Genomic DNA, 19116 nt, shown 5'->3' with positions numbered 1-19116 from the left:
TCTAAAGTGCAACTTTGTTTACATTTTATTTATAACATCTACCCTACCTATTTTACAAGTGCAATTACCTTTGTTTACAATACATCTATTTTTATATTTTTATACTTCTAGTGTAACACTTCTGTTTATATTTATTTATTACATCTAATTTACCTGTTTTATTTGCTTTATAACTGTGTGTGTGTGTTTTACCTGTTATATGTTTTATCTGCCTCGTTTAGTCTTGTCAAGTATTTGTTTTAAAGCACTGACCAGAAGTGGCAACTGTGAATCTCGTTGTATTCAATACAATGACAATAAAGCTTTCTATTCTATTCTATTCTACAACAGGTACAATTATCGTTGATTGAACAGGTAGGGCCTATTGCAGTTTTGTGTTCAGATATGGGAATCTTTTTAGTTTGTCCAACATTAACCAGATCACAGGAATGTCTCCAGGATGTAGACAACATCTGTGCTGCTGCAGTTTAGGAAGGATTTTATGATGCATTTTTTTTTTTACCAGTATGTGAAAAATAACATTTAAAACCCGTTATATAGTCTCCCTGTCAGTATTACAATGAACAGATACAATTTGTCACAGTACAAGACATATTATTGTATATAGTCTTAGAAGCTGCAAGGAAGTTTTATTTGTGACACACGCAGATGTTCCATAATCCCTGATGTTTACATGGCAAATAGGTCAAATAAAACAACACAGTTAAAAATATATATAATTTTGTAATGAGTCATTTTCAATACAAGGTGTAACTGATCAACTTCACAGACTTGTCTGCAGCTTTTCTCTACCCACTCTGATGCTAAAAATGTTTTTAAATATCACATTTTCTAAAAACACAAGAATATAAAGTTCATTATTATATATCCTTAGATTTTGAATTTAAGGCATTAAGTGATTATAAGTTTATGAATGCACCTCGTGAGGGGACAAGAGACAGCTCAATGTAATATTTTGCAGTTAAAATATACTCTTTTTTTTACATTATACAGACACATCTAATATGTCTTCAGAAACGTCTTGATAATGAATGATGGACATCCTCATTTTCTCTGTCCGCAATGCATCAGCAGTAGGGATGAGTGTGGATGGCCTGTTCTGCTCCTCTTGAGACACTGTAGCTGCAAACAGTAAAACAACATCACTGCCATCAGACTGCTGTTCAAAATGATGGTTTTCTCTATGCTGGCGATATTCTATGTTTTTTTTAATTGTCAACGATATCTTATAATGTGCCATAGAACTCCATTGTTGTCAAAAAACTGTTAAAACACATCGATGAGCCACAAAGCTGCACTGGGGGACTTTTTCCTTCATTGCAATAAACATGAGCGCTGTAGTTTATTTTGAGTCAATCCCACATACACTGTAAATACTATATCTTTATTAATCTGCAGTTGAAAATAGTCTCTTACAAAATGTACTATATACTCCTGTTTTGAGTAACATATACTGAAAACTGCAGCGCCCAGCTGTTTCAGGAAATGACTGAGCCTTTCTTTAAATGAAAGTATATGTTTGATGATTAGTCACAATTCACATCCTCAGAAACAGAAAGTATTGAGAGACAGACTGCTTTGTTGGTTTTGGTCATTTCATGGGTTTCGTTGACAGTAAGAAAAATATTAAATAATGGCAAAAATAAGATAAAATGTTCCCTTCCACAGGCACATTCTACCTTCTCTATTTGTCTGTCATACATGTGAACATGACAGCATCAAGGTACAACATTAGTTTGTCACAAAACTTGAATAAAATTAGGATAAAGCTTTTAAATGTTGACCAACTCCACTGAAGTATGCCAGCTCACCTAAACACGTTGCCCAGAGGACAGACCCAAGATGGAGTAAAGTGGCGGGTCTCTGATGTAAAGGTGAGCGATCATCCTCCTGCTGGCTTCGTCTCCTTTCATCTTCACCGTGTCAATGAGACTGCGAGCTTTGTCTGCTGTGCTACTGTTCTCCTCAAGTATTGAGTCTTTCTGGCCGTCATTCAAGACACCATCGTCTAGAAGGTCATCAAGGAGCTGCTTAATCAGTTCTTTCGACGCCTTTTCCACAAACATCCTCCTCACACTGGCAAGCTGCTTATCTAAATGCAAGAATATAAAACATGGAAATTATACATCTTAAATTTAGGTTATTCAAGGGAAGGTAAAGATGAACAAGACATCCTTATCTACACTAAAGGTGTTTAAAGGTCTAAAGATGAATATCACATTAAAGATATTTACAAAAGGTGTCTGGAGGCCTTAAGTAGAAAAATAGAAAATGCCACGAATTTAATACGGATGGTTGGTTACACTGTATCACTAAAGAAAATGTGTTGGTGGTGGAATTAGGAGTAGGCTACTCAACCTTTACTAAAGTACAAGTTGCAATATTCAGTAAAAATACTCCATTACACATAAAAGTACTGCAAAATTCTACTGCAGTAAAATTTAGAACATTCAGTATCTACAGTATTAAAGATACTGTAAACAATTGCTGTTAATTTACAGCAGGAGTTCAACAGTATTAACCTGTTATTGCTAAAAACAGTGCTTTACTGTTAATACAAAAGAAAACCTGTTAAATTACACTCATAGGCCGTTTTTTAACTGAACTATAATGCATTCTTAAAAAACAGCACTTTACTGCTGATCAACTGTCTAAAGTATCATCAGTAACAGTTTCATGCAGTGTTTATTTTAATTCTGGGACCTGATCTGCACATGTGAGGCTTGTACATTGTACATGATTGTAAAATCAGTGAATTAACTTTATTGTTCTTCACTCACATGTTGTTATGGTTTGCATTCTGTGCTTGTAGCCAGCTAGAGACATACATTTTGGGAAAAGTGTAAACAAGTCTATTATAGCCTTTTTCCTAACAAGTGCCTTTAATTGTATTTAGTGTGACTATTCCTATGTCTGTAACCTGCTAAGTCTATTCATCTAGGCAAAAAACAATGCTTATTAAAATGTATGTAAAAAATACAACCTAAATAGTGCATTATCAGTAAGATAATGTAAAATAAAAGGTGAAAAACAGCTATATAATGTATCTTTAAACAGTAAATTAACTGTAAAATACTGTGAAATTAATAAAAAACAACAAGTTCAAACTGTATTTTTCATTAACAGTACAAAGCTGTACATTTCAGCGACAGTATAATAATGTTAATTTTACAGTAACATAAAGGCAACCCTGCTGCCAGTTCTTTACTGTTATTTTGCTGGGAAATTCTTAACAGTGCGGATATGTTTTCGTTTTCTTGGTAAACAGGATGCAACTTGTTTGAAATGAGGCGAAGTGGAGCAACAAGCCAGTCAAAGTGAAAACCACACTGCCAAAAAAAAACACATTAAAATGCAGGCAATTTCCCTACAGTATCAATACCATTTGACTTAATATCATATCATGTATTGAGTGAACGTGAATCTCTGCTGATATTTGTCTGACTGACATTGGAGGATTGCCATTTTAAATTCTGAATAGTTTGTTTCCTCATTGCTTTGTACTGGTTTGAGGTCCTGCAGCTGTGTGCTTAATATGGAAACGCCCAGGTAGCCGCAAAGATCAACTTGGTTTTGAACATGCAATTTGTTTTACTCGCCACGTGAATTTATATGTAATCCTCTGTAGTCTATTGCAAATATTGCCAGTATTAGATCAAATAAAGTAAATCCTATCCTTCTTTCCATATAGAAGGTCTCCATATACCCATATATTACCTTTTACGCGCGCCAGTATTTAATCACCGCCTATTTACAACATGAGCTATGCCTGTAGGGTTGCTTACAAAGTGCATTTTAGACCACAAATCCTCCTCTTACCTGCCATCACTCACACACCTTGGGTCACAGAATCGTATAGAAAGTTCAACGAGTTTTCATTCACTAATGTTGACTCCTCCCTGCGTAAAAGCTTTGCCTGGAGATGTTCGTGTCAGGCAACCTATTGCGTAACTATTACTGTTATAGACTGCCTAAAACAACACGGAAACATCTGGAAGGTCCAGATATTGGCCAGATGAGAGGTTAGAGTCATGATCTGATGGTGTGGGGCTGTATTGTGTCTTCCACACAAAAAAAACAGTTTTTTTTACAGTTATCAAGAAATTTTACATTCTTTGTCTGTATTTCAAAATGACAGAAAAGAAATGTTTACATGTTTCATTTGTGATTTATATGTAAATGGTCTTAGATTTACAGTATTTTTTGTAATCACAATCGTAATTATCTGTATTTAAGCTTTTCTTTATCATTTTTAAAGATAATTATTCTGTTTTTTTTAGAGGTTTATGTCTCTATTTTAACAATTAATTTATGTTAGAAAAGGATTTCATGGAATTCTAAAAATATTTCTTGTAAAAATACAGATTTTTTTTGCAAAACTTCTGAGTTAATGTAAATTTGGGCTTTTGCAACGTAAAAAAACATGTTTCATTTGTGATTTATATGTAAATGGTCTTAGATTTGGTCTTAGATTTAAATATATGTTAAAAGTAAATATTTCTTGTAAAATTAAAGTAATAAAGGCTAATTATATAAAGATAATTACTGTTTTTTTTTTTTTTACAGTTTATTTATGTTAATTAACAGACAGTATTTTTCTGTTTTTTAACAGACATTTTCTGGCGCCCTTGCTGCCGGAAATCTTTATTTTTTTACAGTGTACAAATTATTACTTAACCCTTTCAATAAAAACATATAAGCATTATATAACACAAGATGCCATTTACTTGTACTTTACTTGAGTGTTTCCATTTTATGCTACTTTATACTTCTATTCCACTACATACTCACACAGTGCACTTTTATAGACTAAGCTACTGGAGTTACCCTGCACTATACTCACTTTTAACAGTCTCTTCTGCACTATATTCACTTTTTAACAGTCTCTTCTGCACTATACTCACTTTTAACAGTCTCTTCTGCACTATATTCACTTTTTAACAGTCTCTTCTGCACTATACTCACTTTTAACAGTCTCTTCTGCACTATACTCACTTTTAACAGTCTCTTCTGCACTATACTCACTTTTAACAGTCTCTTCTGCACTATATTCACTTTTTAACAGTCTCTTCTGCACTATACTCACTTTTAACAGTCTCTTCTGCACTATACTCACTTTTTAACAGTCTCTTCTGCACTATATTCACTTTTTTAATAGTCGTGTATCACAGCTGTTACCCTGCACTATATTCAGTTTTAACAGTTTTCTTCATCTCCTTGTATTTTTATATCTGGTATATTTTTTTGTACTTTGTACTTTGCACCATTAACCTTTTTACTGCCTTTTTACTTACATGTTTTTGCACTATGGAACTGTGATGCTGGAAACTTGAATTTCCCTCGGGATTAATAAAGTTACTATCTATCTATCTATCTATCTATACTCATTTAGTGAAACAGTGTTAGGAGGGGGTACGAAAAATGCTTTGTTACAGATTCAACTATGCAATAAGCATATTAAATGCTTAAAATAGCTCCACCTCGACCAGCTACAGCACATTCATCTTTACATATTAATGTAGCAGTAATATATTATGCATTATAATATAACAGGGGCCATTCTGCATAACAAGGACTTTTACTTTTGGTTCAATTTAGTGTCACAGCCATTCTAGCGAGCCAGCATGCACAACACCAGGGCCCTGGTCCACCTTAATGGAACAGGGCCATAATAAATGTTATTATTACACCTGTGTTTACCCTGCAATGAAGGGCCTATTGTGCATGCTGGTTCACTGTCATGACTACAAGGACACCTGCTGTGTGTTCCAGCACCCATACTACCATACTAGTTAGCATGCCAGAAAAAGATTTAGTATGTCCCAGAACATAGTATGTCAAATGTTGCATTTTGCAGTATGCAACCCAGCATGCTTTTCTGGCTCACCCACAATCCTCTGGATATATTAGCAAGAGGGTCCAAGTTCAAGACACAATGTTATGAGGAAGTAGTGTGTCCCAATTGTATGCATACTGCATGCAACAGTACATACTCTGTAAGGGCAGCTGCAGTATTAAAAGTAAAAAGAAAACATACGCGATTTGGAACGTAGCCTTGAATACAACAGTCATCATTATTGTTACTATTGCTTTTCTTCAATGGCAAGTCAAAACGTTTGCTGATGAAAAAGGTCTATTACATGACTCATGTTGTGGCACCTCAAGATGACTCATTGTGGGAAGGAGTCAACAATGAGAAATGTTGACAAAATCATTTCAGATTATGTTTTTGACTGAATTCCTCAATATTGATAATGTGACATCATAATTTGAGTATAATGACAAAATAGGTAGAAGCGTTAGTATGTCACCTTACACTACTGTAACAGTTTGGGCTTTAAAGGACATATTTTTTCATATAACTTTTATTGCCTTTGGCCCTCACAACATGATCAACCTTTTTCTTGTAGGACACCGGGACCTTTACTCTGACGCCACCCTCTGGCCATGTTTTACAGTAGGCCTACACTTCCTTCCAGTGGTGGAAGAAATATTCAGATCCTTTACTTAAGTAAAAGTACTAATACAATACTGTGAATACAAATAAAAGTCCTGCATTTAAAAAAAAACTTACTTAGTAAAACAAGTAGCTAAGTATTATCAGCAAGATTTAGTAGATTTAGTAAAAGTAAAAATTGTTTTGCTCATCTCTAGATGCTTTTCCTAAACGGTCTTGCTGAAGCGTAACATCCGAGGCATTTTCTCGTGCAGAAAACAAAAGAACAACATTTTCCTCTAACATTGTTAAGGATATATTATGTTTGTATTTATTGTAATAAATCAGGGAACATTGCACAATAAAAATCACAATAAAAATCACCACACTGGGCAGGAGGGGTATGAAAAACTGTCAAATAAATTTAGCCCAGTGGTGTAAAAAGTACATTATTTGTTTCTAAGATGTAGTGGAGTAGAAGTATAAAGTAGCATAAAATAAGAGAGATAAAATAAGATAGAACTTTATTAATCCCGAAGGAAATTCTTGTGCCAGAGATTGCTCAAAAATACAACAAAATTACAACAAGTTCAAGTGTATAAAATACAAGTGTATTAAATAAAAAAGTACTATTTCTAGCACCAGTGCCTAATAGAATGACAATTAAGTAAGATACATTTAGTAAAGTGAGTAAATAAGATAAGATACATAAAATAAAAAAGGTAAAGTAAGCTAACAAACAGAAAAATAAGTAATATTGCACATGTTGGACATTAATATTGCACACAATGAACAGTGATATTGCACATGAGAATGTAAAAAGTAGTACTGCATATGATATGGATATTATATTTGTACTCAGTTTTCCATTTTCATAAAATGGAAATACTCAAGTAAAGTACAAGTAAAGTGGCATCTTGTGTTATAGAATTGCTTATATGTTTTTTATTGAAAGGGTTAAAGGGACTATTTGTAACTTTTTAAGTGTATAAAGCTACCGGGTCGGGACACATGCACGCTCGCGTGTGGCTGGAGTCTCTGCTCCATGCCTGCTTGCCTTCACTCACACCACGCGTGTTCTCGCTGTCTCGCTCCACCTCCAGACGTGAACGCGCGCTCACTACACTGCAGAAGAGTTAGTTTAGCTCTGAGAATATCTAGGGAAAGTACAGTGGACGTTTGTGCAGAAATAAATGATGCAGCTCCTCCAGACCAACGGAGGTTTCCCGTGTCCTGTGAAGTGACGGGGCTCCGCAGCGAGGAACGTTATCGTCTCCGACCGGGTGCCGGTGTCTCCCTGCGGGCGCAGTCGGGAGACAATAACGTTTCTCTTCCTGCTTCAGCCAGCAGGAAAAGCCAACACTAGGATCAGCAGTGATTCATGGAGAGACAGCTAACATTGCTGTCAAGCAGGTGAAATAAAGAGTGATATTGTGGTTTTAGCTGACGTGTGTCGCCACACTTTGTTGATCGATGTTCGTTCATGTCTATTTAGAGCGAGTGCGAGCCCGACGCTGACTTTCGTTTACTTAACGGCCACAGGTGTCGCTGTTAACAAGCATTTCTGAAAGTTACAAACAGTCCCTATTATCTTTGGGGTCAATTTGACCCCATTCAATGTTTAACGTCTCTAAATAAATGATTGACATCATTTTTTTTGCTTCATATTTAATGACTTTTCTTAATTTAATGGGGACATCTAGGTAAACATAAAATGAAAATGATGATATGTTTTCAATGTCCTGTACACATGCTGTACGCATCGGTGTTCTTTGGGGTCAATTTGACCCCAGGCTGTTTTAGCTGTATAAAACATATCAGAAATATCAACATTTTACACACATTTGTTTTGAATGATATTGAGGTCACTATAACATGCAACTTTATAATCTTCAAAAAGCTTTAGGGCCTTAACCTAACATAACCATAACTGTAGTAGTGCGAGAACCACTGATAGTTCACACGACATGGGGGAGGGGAAACATCATTCTCACGAGAACTTTGATATTTCCCCACGCTTTGGGGGCGGCAAAATATGGTTCCTGTGAAGATTTCGATTTTATTTAAAGGGCTATTTAGGTAGTCAACAAACAAACATAAAGTACCTGACACATAAACTTGGGTAACAATTTTAATTATAATAATTTTTTGGAGGTTTAAATTGCTGGGGTCAAATTGACCCCAAGGATAAAAGATGTTAGTAAATTTGAAGATAACAGGAGATTGGACAGGAGACACTGCTTCACAAGCCATCTCATCGTAACACCACATATATAATTCTATAGTTATGATTAAAAAAAAAAATCAAAGTTTTACTGAAGAGTATTAAAGACAAATGTTCAACAGTATAAAAAGACAAATGTTCAATTATACAGTTTGTTTTTTTTGTGGTCAAAGATGCATAAATTTATCAAATCTGTTCCTCAAGCCCTTTTTTAACAAAATAATCTATCAAAGTGCTTTTAGGTTACATAAAGATGCAGAAACCAACAGGAACACTGTGAAAGACCCCGAAAGAACTGGCAAACGGGTGAAAACAAAATGTTCTTGTCTGAAGTAACAAGGTAAAGATTAAGTCAGACAAATGCACACCGACAAAGTCATGTGTCTGTGTTTGATGTTCTTAATGTTCCTAATGAGTAATTAGTTGTTACAATATGTGAGTGCTGAGGTGGGGCTGTTGCAGTGAGGCGCCTCTAGGTGGCGACACGCACACAGCTCAACCTGATCTGTAACCTACTAAAAACAAACCAGAGAAGAAGAACCACTTGGACAAACTGTCTGTGAGACGAAGCTAACTAGCTGCTCTGCTAATGTAAACAACATCCAGCAGCAGGAGACGAGGAGCTGCAGCGACGACACAACCCGATAGACCTTTAGACACTGCGAATGAGAGTGTATGTTGTCACTAAACTCACACTGTAGACCAACCGAGAGAGCATCTTTATCAACATCACGTCATTCAGCTAGTTAGCTTAGCTTAGCTTAGCTTAGCTTAGCTCTGTAATCAGCTTAAACACTGATGGCTTGTTGATTTCGCGTTTTTGGAGTAAACTTTGCCGTGTGAACATACTTATCTAACGCTACAGCAATACAAACATCTTTCTAAATGCTGTGTTAGTAAGAGGAGAAGCTGTGTTGAGTAGTTATTGTGTTATAGAGTTACTGCTCTGTCAGAAAGAGAAGGATAGCAGCTAGTAGCTAATCATAACAAGTAGACAGGTAGACATTCACCAGGTGTTTGACCCTGAACAACAAGTCCAGTTAAAGCCTTGATCAATTAGACGTTTTGGTAGATGCTATGATAAACTACTGTAGCATTTTGCCACATTAGTTGTGTCTGATTAACGACTGTGTGTGGTGGGATCTGGACTTGAGCTCAGCAATGTTACCAAAAGACTTACTGGGATCAGGACCCAGAAAAAAGAAGAAGGCTACAAGATCAATATAAAGAAAAAGAAACACTGAAATATCAGGACAAAAAAAGACACAATAAAATGAGAAAAGGACTTAAAAGACTTATTTAAATGAACAATTGCAGTTGTTCTGCAAACCTGACCTGTCTCTTTTACGCACGACAATTGCACCTGTTTTGGTCACTGCATTGCAGATCGTACTCACTGTTTTTGATTGTTAAAGTTGTCTCTGTCTTCTGGTCCCCCACAAAGCAGTCTTTCTAACTTTGGTGAAGGATGATGAGCCAGCGGCGTGGGATCCATCTGGACCAATCAGAGCTGCTTTGCAAAAAAGGATGTGGTTTTTATGGCAACACTGGCTGGCAGGGCTTGTGCTCGAAGTGCTGGCGAGAAGAACATCAGCGAGAAAAGCAAAAACAGATTCAAGAAGACTGGGCACTTGCTGAGAGGTTTGTCTGTCTCTCTGTGTGTGTCCTGTGTACGGTTATTCCTAAAAAGTCAAACACTGTGTCTTTTGTTTCCTTTACCTCTTCATGTTGTTGGCTTCCTCTTGTGTCCCTCGGTCCATCTGACAACTATTACAGTTGTACTTGTCTTGTCTTCTCCCTCCCCCCAGGCTTCAGAGAGAGGAAGAGGAAGCATATGCAAGCAGAACTCAGAAGGCCCAATCACAGCCTTCCATCACACCCTTCAGCAAGTTTGAGGAAAGAAAAACGAAGGAAAAGTCCAGCAAAGTTAACACAGTCACAAAGTTTTTTACTCCTTCCACAAAAACACCACCAAAAAAAGGTACACATACTCGACTGCAAGAGATGTTAGTCATTTATCAAACCCTTATTTTTAAAGTTTTCATTGCTGTTCTTGAGTTGACCGATGTGACCGATAACTGTGTTGTTATCAAGATGTAGTGATATTTATATTCATTTTGCTTGATGTAAGCTTGTTTTGATCAAATTTTTTCTCTGCCTTTTGTGTACCTGTTTTTGATGACATGTTAACCTGGAAAAACATTAAGAAACCAAACCAGATTGAGGTCACCGAAATTTTAGCTGTTCATATTTTCAGTCCAACCACATCCCTAGATTCGTAGCCTGATAACCTGCATACAGTCTGGTTAAAATAAGCTATTAAAGTGCAGCACATGGTGTAACTACCCCAGGTTGCAAGGGAAAGGAGAAAATGCTTTAAGTGTTTGTAGCTTAAAGTAATATCAAATGTCTTCCCCCAGATGCACCTTTTGACTCTCACTCCAGCCCGAGCCCCAGCTCCTCTACAAGCCGGCGTTCCTCTGTGGACAGTGACCATGCGACACGGGAGTTCATTGACTTTCTCAAGCCTCTGAAGTTTGGCAGAGAGATCTTCAAACAGTGCCGGGCCTTTACTGAGAGCATGGTCTATAAGCGGGTGAGCTAAACTGGATTACTCATCACGTTTTTGTGGGTGAAATGAGCTCATACTTACTTAATAAGTAGAGAAAATCAGGCACGGAAGATTTTTCATCCACCCCCTCCCACAGTCTCTCCAATATAATGCGGTTGAACACTTTGCCTGGTGTTGATAGCAACATGATCCCTTGGTAATTATTACAATCCCTGAGGTCTCCTTTCCTGGGTATGATAGCAATGAGCCCGTCTCTACAGTCTGTTGGCATGTTTCCTTTCTCCCATATATTTTTGATCAGCAGTATAGCATGGTGGTTGAGGTTTCAGTGTCAGCCTGCAAGGCCTCTGCAGGGATCTCATCTGGCCCTTCTGCCTTTTTGGTAGTTAGGTAGAGTTCCTTGAGGTTGTTTTTTTTTTCCAGCTGCTTCCTCAGCTTGCTGTGCCAAGTCCTCCTCGTTGTAGTTCCTTTTGTCACGTTTGGCGGGTGAGCTAAAGTGGACTACTCACATTTTTGTGGGTGAAATGAGCTCGTAGGAACCATTTAATTCTTATGTTTGAATAGTTGTGAAAATCTGAACAACCTGGTAAGAAATTAATTTGACTTAAATTATTTTTTGGGTTTGGTTTATGTTTTTAATCAAAGTCATACAGCTCTTTTAGCAATACTAATTTTCAAATAAATGCGATTGCACCCTAAGTAGACATACTTTCCACCAGTGTTTATCTGTGATACTGTTCCATTACCACCTGTCCTAATTTATTACGAAACACCTTTTACTACACACTGTTTCAACGTAGCAATCCCTGAATGAAATGAGCTTAAATTGCTCCAACTCAAATGCCAATTTTATTGTTTTTTGCACAACATTGTCAAATTACCTTAAACATGTGTTCTGCAGCTCGGGAAATCTGGAACCAAGTGAGATGCTAACTGTCACACATTGGTGTCTCTGTCTGAAAACAGTTTTTTGTAAATATATAATGGGGAAATATGTTCCTTCAGTCACTGTATACGTTTTTAGAAATTCAGTTTGTTAGACATCTACAATTGTCCATTAATTGCCATTTTTAAACAGATAAAATGATCAAAATCAAAATGATGCACAGTATATAACTTAGTCATATTTGGGCTTGATTTCGACATCAGTCCCTGGACCGTTAGTGTATTTTAAGCTGAAATTCAATTAAATCTGATCTGAATTGTTGATTTCTATTCCTTGCTCAGGACATGGCTGCCGATGAGCTGTCAGAGTGTGTGCAGGACTTCTACCAGAATCTCTCAGACCGCCTCCACACCCAGTTCAAAGGTATTAACCTTAGACAAATATAAACAGTGATTATCACTAACATTATACCGTATATAAAGTCTCTGCTCTGTATATCTTTGATCTTTTTGCCTCTGTTCATAGGTTCATCAGATCAAGTAGAGAGCGTTATGGATGAAGTAGAGAAGTACATGATGACTCGTCTCTACAAGGAAGTCTTCTGTCCTGAGACCACAGACGATGAGAAGAAAGACCTGGCCATTCAGAAAAGAATCAGGTTCGCAAACGAAAGTTCTAATAATGCTTCAATTTGCTACTCAAATAATTATTAATATCTCTGCATTCCTCTTTGCACAAGAAAACAGAATTGCAGGTACAAGAACTTCGATTGTAATCGTTATTGTGTCCTCTTACAGAGCCTTGCATTGGGTCACCATTGAAATGCTGTGTGTTCCTGTAGATGAGGAGATCGCTGAGGTGTCAGACAGTGTAGTCAAAGCCATCACAGGTAAGTCTCATTATTTTTCAGAAGGCCATGGTAGGACATCACCTCGTCATCTTGGCAGTAGAGATTCAATAACATTTTTTTTTCTTCTCAAATCTCTGCATCATTTCAGATGTGATTGAAATGGATTCAAAGTGCGTTCCCAAGGAGAAGCTGAGGTGCATCACTCGTTGCAGCAAGCACATCTTCAAAGCCATCAAAATCAGCAAGAAAGAGGCTGCGTCTGCCGATGACTTCCTCCCCACGCTCATCTACATCGTGCTGAAAGCAAACCCTCCGCGACTGCAGTCCAACATCCAGTATATCACCCGCTTCAGCAACCCCAGCAGACTCATGACTGGAGAGGATGGTTACTACTTCACTAATCTGGTGAGGAACTGAGTACAGGCTTGCATTTATGTGGTTTATTGTGTGTCTCTCTAAGTCTCAATGTTTCCAAATTTTTGAAGAAGTTGGTGTTGTCATATTGTGTGGTTTTATACTGACGGGAAGTTCTATTGTTTTGTCCATCCCATTTATGTCAATGAGGGTAGACTAAATAACAGAAACACCTCTCTGTGTAATTGAATACAGTTCAACAGCACCACAAACTATATCCTCGAAAATGATCATAAAGTTGAATAAACAGCTCTCAAAAAGTTTCAATAAAAAAAAAATATAACCTTCATGAAGGTAGGAGTTACTGCATGACTTTTACATCAGATTGCATTAGTTTTAGCTTGGTGTACCTATTAAACTGGCAACTGAGTATAAATAACATCAACCAGATGTCAGATTTTTGTATCAGTCCAGCTCATATGGAAATTTAGAAGCAGCTGAGTAACAAATCAAACAGCAGTCTCAATAGACGGTGATGCAATGTAGCCACAAGACATGTTAACATTTTGTGTGACGTGGCTTGTGGCTTTATTGTGAAAACCTCTTGCTTCACTGTGCTGTTGTTCACTCTGGTCGCAAAAGTGGAAAATAAGTTACAGATAAAAAAGACAACTACAAACCTTTGTCACAAAGTACCTCCTGGCATTTACTGAATGTCAGAGTCAATGGAAAAGTCTTAAAATCTCTGAAGCATTCAAGGCTTTAAGTGGTCTTTTAAACAATTAAATACATATACTGTGTATGCTATTGTTTTGGGTTTTTTCATCACCCTAACGCTTTGGCGTTTTATGCCCAATTATATGAGAGACACAATAGAGAAATGACAGGAAATGGGGGGAGAGAGAGATGGGAAATAACAAGCAACAAAGGTCCCCATACGGGGGAAGCGCCTTAATCCAGGTTGTCCATGTTTTACATTTAAATTCATTTTTAAGAGTCCGAAAATATAGTAGCTTTTTGGTCTGTTGTTCTTCTGGTGTTGTCTGCCTTCTGATTGGTCAAAAACTGTTTTCATTTTCATATTTTTGTAAGTGTAAATTGGTCATGTTCACTCCAAGGGCCTGTGTCCATATAGCGTCTTTTTGCCGGCAGAAAAGCACCCACAGGACGCTGGGGAACACTTCATCCAAGCGTTTCACCGAAAAAGCATTCAGAGCGCTCTTTTTTATGTTTCTATGACAACAATATATCACCACTCTTCTTCTCCTTCTCAGCCTTTCTCTCTTTCCTATACATGTCCCTCAAGTATTTCCATTTTGATTGGCAACGTTCACCTACTGTATAATCAGATAAGGGACAATATGTAAAAGGAAGCAGATTGACATTAACGTTAACTAGCTAACGGTAATTAACTTAACGCTACGTCAACATAGGGTTGACTGTACAGCTAACAAGCTTATAACGCGTATGGTGATAATAGCACAACAGTCACCAGCAACACTTAGTGTCAGACTGGCCGATGTGCTCCCACAAATGGGCTTTTCGGTCTTTGTTATGATAATGTCTGTCTGACATATCATAAAGCTCTGGATAGATAGACATGGCCAAAACAAGCTTCTCCTCCATTTTCATGGTAACCATGGTGACGAGTTCCGCCGTATGATTGGTTGCATGAAAAGGAGGGACGGCGACGTCACCAGCACTTTTCTGAAAAGTTCAGAGATTGTCATCTAGAAGCGCTCGGAGTGGCCGCCCAAAAAAGGTGGAACACTCGAGGCAGCACTTTTTCTCTAGCTGGCCACATGCGGCCACATGCGCTCTCTCCTAACTGGGAACAATTGAAAAAAAGACGCTGAAAAAACACTATATGGACTCAAGTTAAAGTCAAGTCACATTAAAAGGTCTTAAAAGTTTTAAATGTTGTTGAGAAGCATCGACTGTCCAGTAAAAGCCAAATATAAAAAGAAGTTGTTTTTTTTAAGTGAATCTGGTGCCACGGACTGACGGGTCCCATAGATGAGATTTCCTTTTAATGAACCTCCACATTCCCTCTCCTCAGTGCTGTGCGGTGGCTTTCATTGAGAAGCTGGACGGCCAGTCTCTGAACCTAAGCTCTGAGGAGTTTGAGCTCTACATGTCGGGCCAGGCATCCCCCAACTGGCCACAGTCCACTGGAGCTTCTTCCTCCTCCCCAGGCAGCGCGGCTCTCAGTCAGGTCCACAAACGGTTGGACCTGCTAACAGGGCTCGGGGAAAGGCAGGAGCTGGTCATGGAGAAGGCGCGCCAGCTGGAGAACGACCTCATCGACTGGACGGACGAAGTGGAGCAGAAGGTGCAGAGCGTTCTGGAGAGCTTTCCACCTGAGACACAAAACCCTACTGCAACCACAGCTGGTGAGACAGCTTCTGCAGCAGCAGCATCATCAGCAATCGACTCTGATAACGTTGAGAACGAGCACCTGCCCCCACCTCTTCAACCGCAAGTGTTCGCTGGTTGATGTGAAGAGCGCTGCTCAAAAATGAAATCCCCTAGAGGCTTTACTCCACCCTCCCCCTTTTCCCCCGCTGTTAAACGTTGCTGTCCGTACGCACATACAGCAGCCATCTGATATGGATCCCATTTCCACTCCGACCATCTCTGTTCCATCCATCCATAGTCCAAGAGGCCCTGAAGTTACACTGAACAGTAACATAACTATTGAATTAAAGGAATAGTTTGGCATTTTGGGAAGCACACTTATTCACTTTCTTGTAGAGAATTAGATGAGAAGATCAATAATAGCTCATGTCTGTACGGTAAATATGAAGCTTAATGCAAAGGAGCAGACCGACTCCACTCCAAGTTCTTCCCGAACACATCTGTTGGTCACTCCACAATGGCATCTTCAGTACCTCAGTTCTTTTTCATCCTTGTCATTGTAGTTACTGTTGTGCAGACGGGATAAACGGTTGGATGTGATTTTCTAAACATGTATTCGTCATTATTCCCAGCCTTTCAGACAAGGTTTTTGTTATTGTTGTAATGTCTCCAGGAGTAAATTGACAAGTGGAGGCTCAAATAGACACGCAGAACCTTACTGCCCAAATAACATCTAATAACCTAACACGAATTTTCAGTCAGATATGTTTTTGGCAAAGGAAATGGAGAATTCTGGATAATGCAAAACTAAACTTCCCCTCTCTAAAATACCCTTCCAGCTCGTGATCTGTGCTGTGTTGTATTTTGCTGTCCTGCAGAGAAATATCCGGAGAGAAAGAGATGTGCGTGTGTGGCGGTTGTGCATGCGGTCAAGTGCGAGTGAATGCGAGCGCGTGTTGCATGGACATGTTCCGTTAAGTCATAAGAGTCCTCCCAGTTGTGTGTGTGTGTGGACATTGTGGTCTTTTTTTCCATGCCAGACCTCTCACTCCAGTCATAAGCTGGATGTACAGAAGTGATTTTATTTTTCTATAGAGTGGCAGGTATCAATTCTTGTGGATGCAATAGGAGACATCAATCCTGTAATATTTACAGTAGTATTCTCGTTTAAAGAACATTGCTTGAAGACATGTTACATGAATTCTGCTGATCGAGTAGTAACGTTTTCATCTATTCATTTATATTCTCAAGAGGGTGTCATAAGCATGTCCCATCAAAAAAAAAAAAGTTATTTGTTTGGGTTTTTTGCTCTGTCAGAGCTGTTGGATTAAGTAGATAAGAAGTCAAAGAGGATGCTGTTTCCTGTAAACACAAGTCATAAAAAAATTGTTCCTAAGGCCGGTTGCTTTACTAACCAATTTAATTTATTTTTAAGCACTTTTCTTCTGTTTGATTTTTAATGCTCTGAATTTAGAAGTACATTTAATTAGGGCTGACCCAAAATGCTTCGAAGCTTCGACCGTTGCCATGGTAATCGACCTCCAAATTAGTATTTGAATGCTTCGTTGTTGTTGTTTTTTAAATATATATAAATATATAAGTATGTAATAATAATAAATCCCCAAATAGCCCATGAAATAAGGAATAATCCACAATATTATTCATATTCAACATAATTACTGTACTGTAATAGTAACTGTAACAGCACTGTCCCGTAGCTTAGAATACAATCCAATATTTCTCACCGAAGCTTCGAAGCCCAAAAAATGGTATTTGGGACAGCCCTACCTTTAATGAAGGATGTGATGGATATATTCAGTTGAAAGGATAAAGGATAATTGGTGAATAATACAGTGTTTTTCAACGGTGTCTTTGTATTTGGCAGTCATGTACTGATTTGGAAGAAATGTTTGGGAGTGTTGTTTGTTTTCCGTTGCTCATGAGCTAAGACTACCTTATTTTGCTAGATTTGAATCTGTTTGATTTCATTTGCAGCACGTATAGTGTGCAGTTGCTGTCCAATTTTAGTTTGAGAAAAAGACTTAATGCAAACTTAAACAATAGCTTGAATAACTTCATATTGCACTGTATGCAGAAGCCATTTATCAGGTATTTTAAAGAAGTTTAAACATCATCTTTGTAACCTTATAGGTTTGTTATTGTATCACATGGGAGAAAGTAATTCAATACTGTCTTTTATTTAAATGTAACTTATTAGGGCAGTATTGGTTTATTTTCCTCTGTGGGTGTGTGATGATGATTAATAAAAATTGAAAAAATGCACATGCCCTCGTGCGCAGTTCCTGTTCATCATGTAGTTTCATGTGACTCGTGATTTTGCAAGCTAAGATTTAATAAAGAGTTGACTCACTGAGAAGTTAACTCTTTATATAGCTCTGTATCATGGTAGAGAAATTAAAAGGATAGTGATTGTAAATGTTTAACAAAATATAACATTTCTGTGATTCATTAACCCTTTTTCCCCAGGGTATGCTCTCATTTTCCCATTTTGGAAACAGTAAATAGACTCTTGCAGACTTAAAGGTTTGTGAATTTATTAAATAATTTCAGATTTGCTGTATAATGAATGAAAGCCTAAATACAATGAACAATTCTAATATTACAGCCACACAAAAAGCAACCAAAAGAGGTAGGAAACAGATGAAGAACTCTTTAAAATGAATAACACAAAGAATAAAAAAAAAAGACATTTAAAAGCTGTACACAGTACATATTCATTACAGTACCTTAGTTAGAGTTAGTCTGAGTAAGACAACTCAAGAGGCCACTTCCAAAGTGACACAAATGTCTCTGTTATTATTCCTCTAGCTGTGTGTTGAAGTGCAAAGAGAGACGTTTGTATTAAAAAGAGAAAAGACTAAGTTTAGACATGAAAAAAATGGGAACTTCTCCTTTAAGTATTTAATGTTAAAAATACAACATACACAAAAAACACAAAACTAGTTTCCATAGATGATTGAGTTTATTCAATGCCCCCCACCTCATCGGAATAGGGTTTAAAATAACCATTAATTTAGTTTCATTATTCTTCCTATATTTATTTCTCAATGGGCGTAGGTACATTTCAGCTGAAATTCAGAAGTAGAAAAAGAGGGTGTGTTACTTTCACTTCCCTTTGTTTTCCCCAAACTTTCCAGGATTGAGGTGTAACTTAGGTGAAGTCAAGGAAACTACAGGAAGTATAAAATTAAGAAAAATCTGTTCACATCATTTTAAGTGATGGGTTGACAAATGTGAATTCAGCCAGACTCAGCAAGATCCTGTTAGGACCTTTAACCAGTCGGATCTTATGGTTGCGTCGCCTAGACAACAAGAGACTTTGATGATGGTCCTGTGTATTTTAATGCCCATCTGTTCTTGTTAACTTTGTTTTTTAAAAAATAAATCTCTGTTGGTTTCCAGTATGCTCAGTTCA

The 19116-nt window shown here is 37.6% G+C and overlaps 1 protein-coding gene and 1 long non-coding RNA gene across 3 annotated transcripts; one reads left to right on the top strand and one right to left on the bottom strand.

Annotated features, from left to right (window-relative positions):
- Positions 1-2056: 2056 nt before the first annotated feature.
- LOC119491080 lies at positions 2057-11546 on the bottom strand. Its single transcript, XR_005207530.1, has 4 exons — positions 11314-11546; positions 10380-10540; positions 10058-10235; positions 2057-2092 (listed from the first exon to the last, which is right to left on the bottom strand). It is a non-coding gene; the product is annotated as an uncharacterized LOC119491080 (long non-coding RNA).
- rabgef1l (RAB guanine nucleotide exchange factor (GEF) 1, like) lies at positions 9173-17963 on the top strand. 2 transcript variants are annotated; one of them, XM_037774655.1, is made up of 9 exons: positions 9173-9333; positions 10108-10301; positions 10469-10641; positions 11081-11256; positions 12460-12541; positions 12644-12776; positions 12916-13007; positions 13117-13373; positions 15382-17963. In XM_037774655.1, the coding sequence occupies exons 2-9, from the start codon at positions 10129-10131 to the stop codon at positions 15817-15819; spliced, it is 1524 nt and encodes a 507-aa protein (XP_037630583.1). In that variant the 5' UTR covers positions 9173-9333; positions 10108-10128; the 3' UTR covers positions 15820-17963. The 2 variants fall into 2 exon arrangements, with proteins under 2 accessions (XP_037630583.1, XP_037630584.1); XM_037774656.1 differs by lacking the exons at positions 9173-9333; positions 10108-10301; positions 10469-10641; positions 11081-11256 and adding an exon at positions 11586-11818.
- The last annotated feature ends 1153 nt before the right edge of the window (positions 17964-19116 follow it).

Source organism: Sebastes umbrosus, chromosome 7 (assembly GCF_015220745.1).
Source record: "Sebastes umbrosus isolate fSebUmb1 chromosome 7, fSebUmb1.pri, whole genome shotgun sequence".
In the NCBI taxonomy this organism is placed as follows: Eukaryota; Metazoa; Chordata; class Actinopteri; order Perciformes; family Sebastidae; genus Sebastes; species Sebastes umbrosus.
This window is presented reverse-complemented; position numbering and strand designations above follow the sequence as displayed.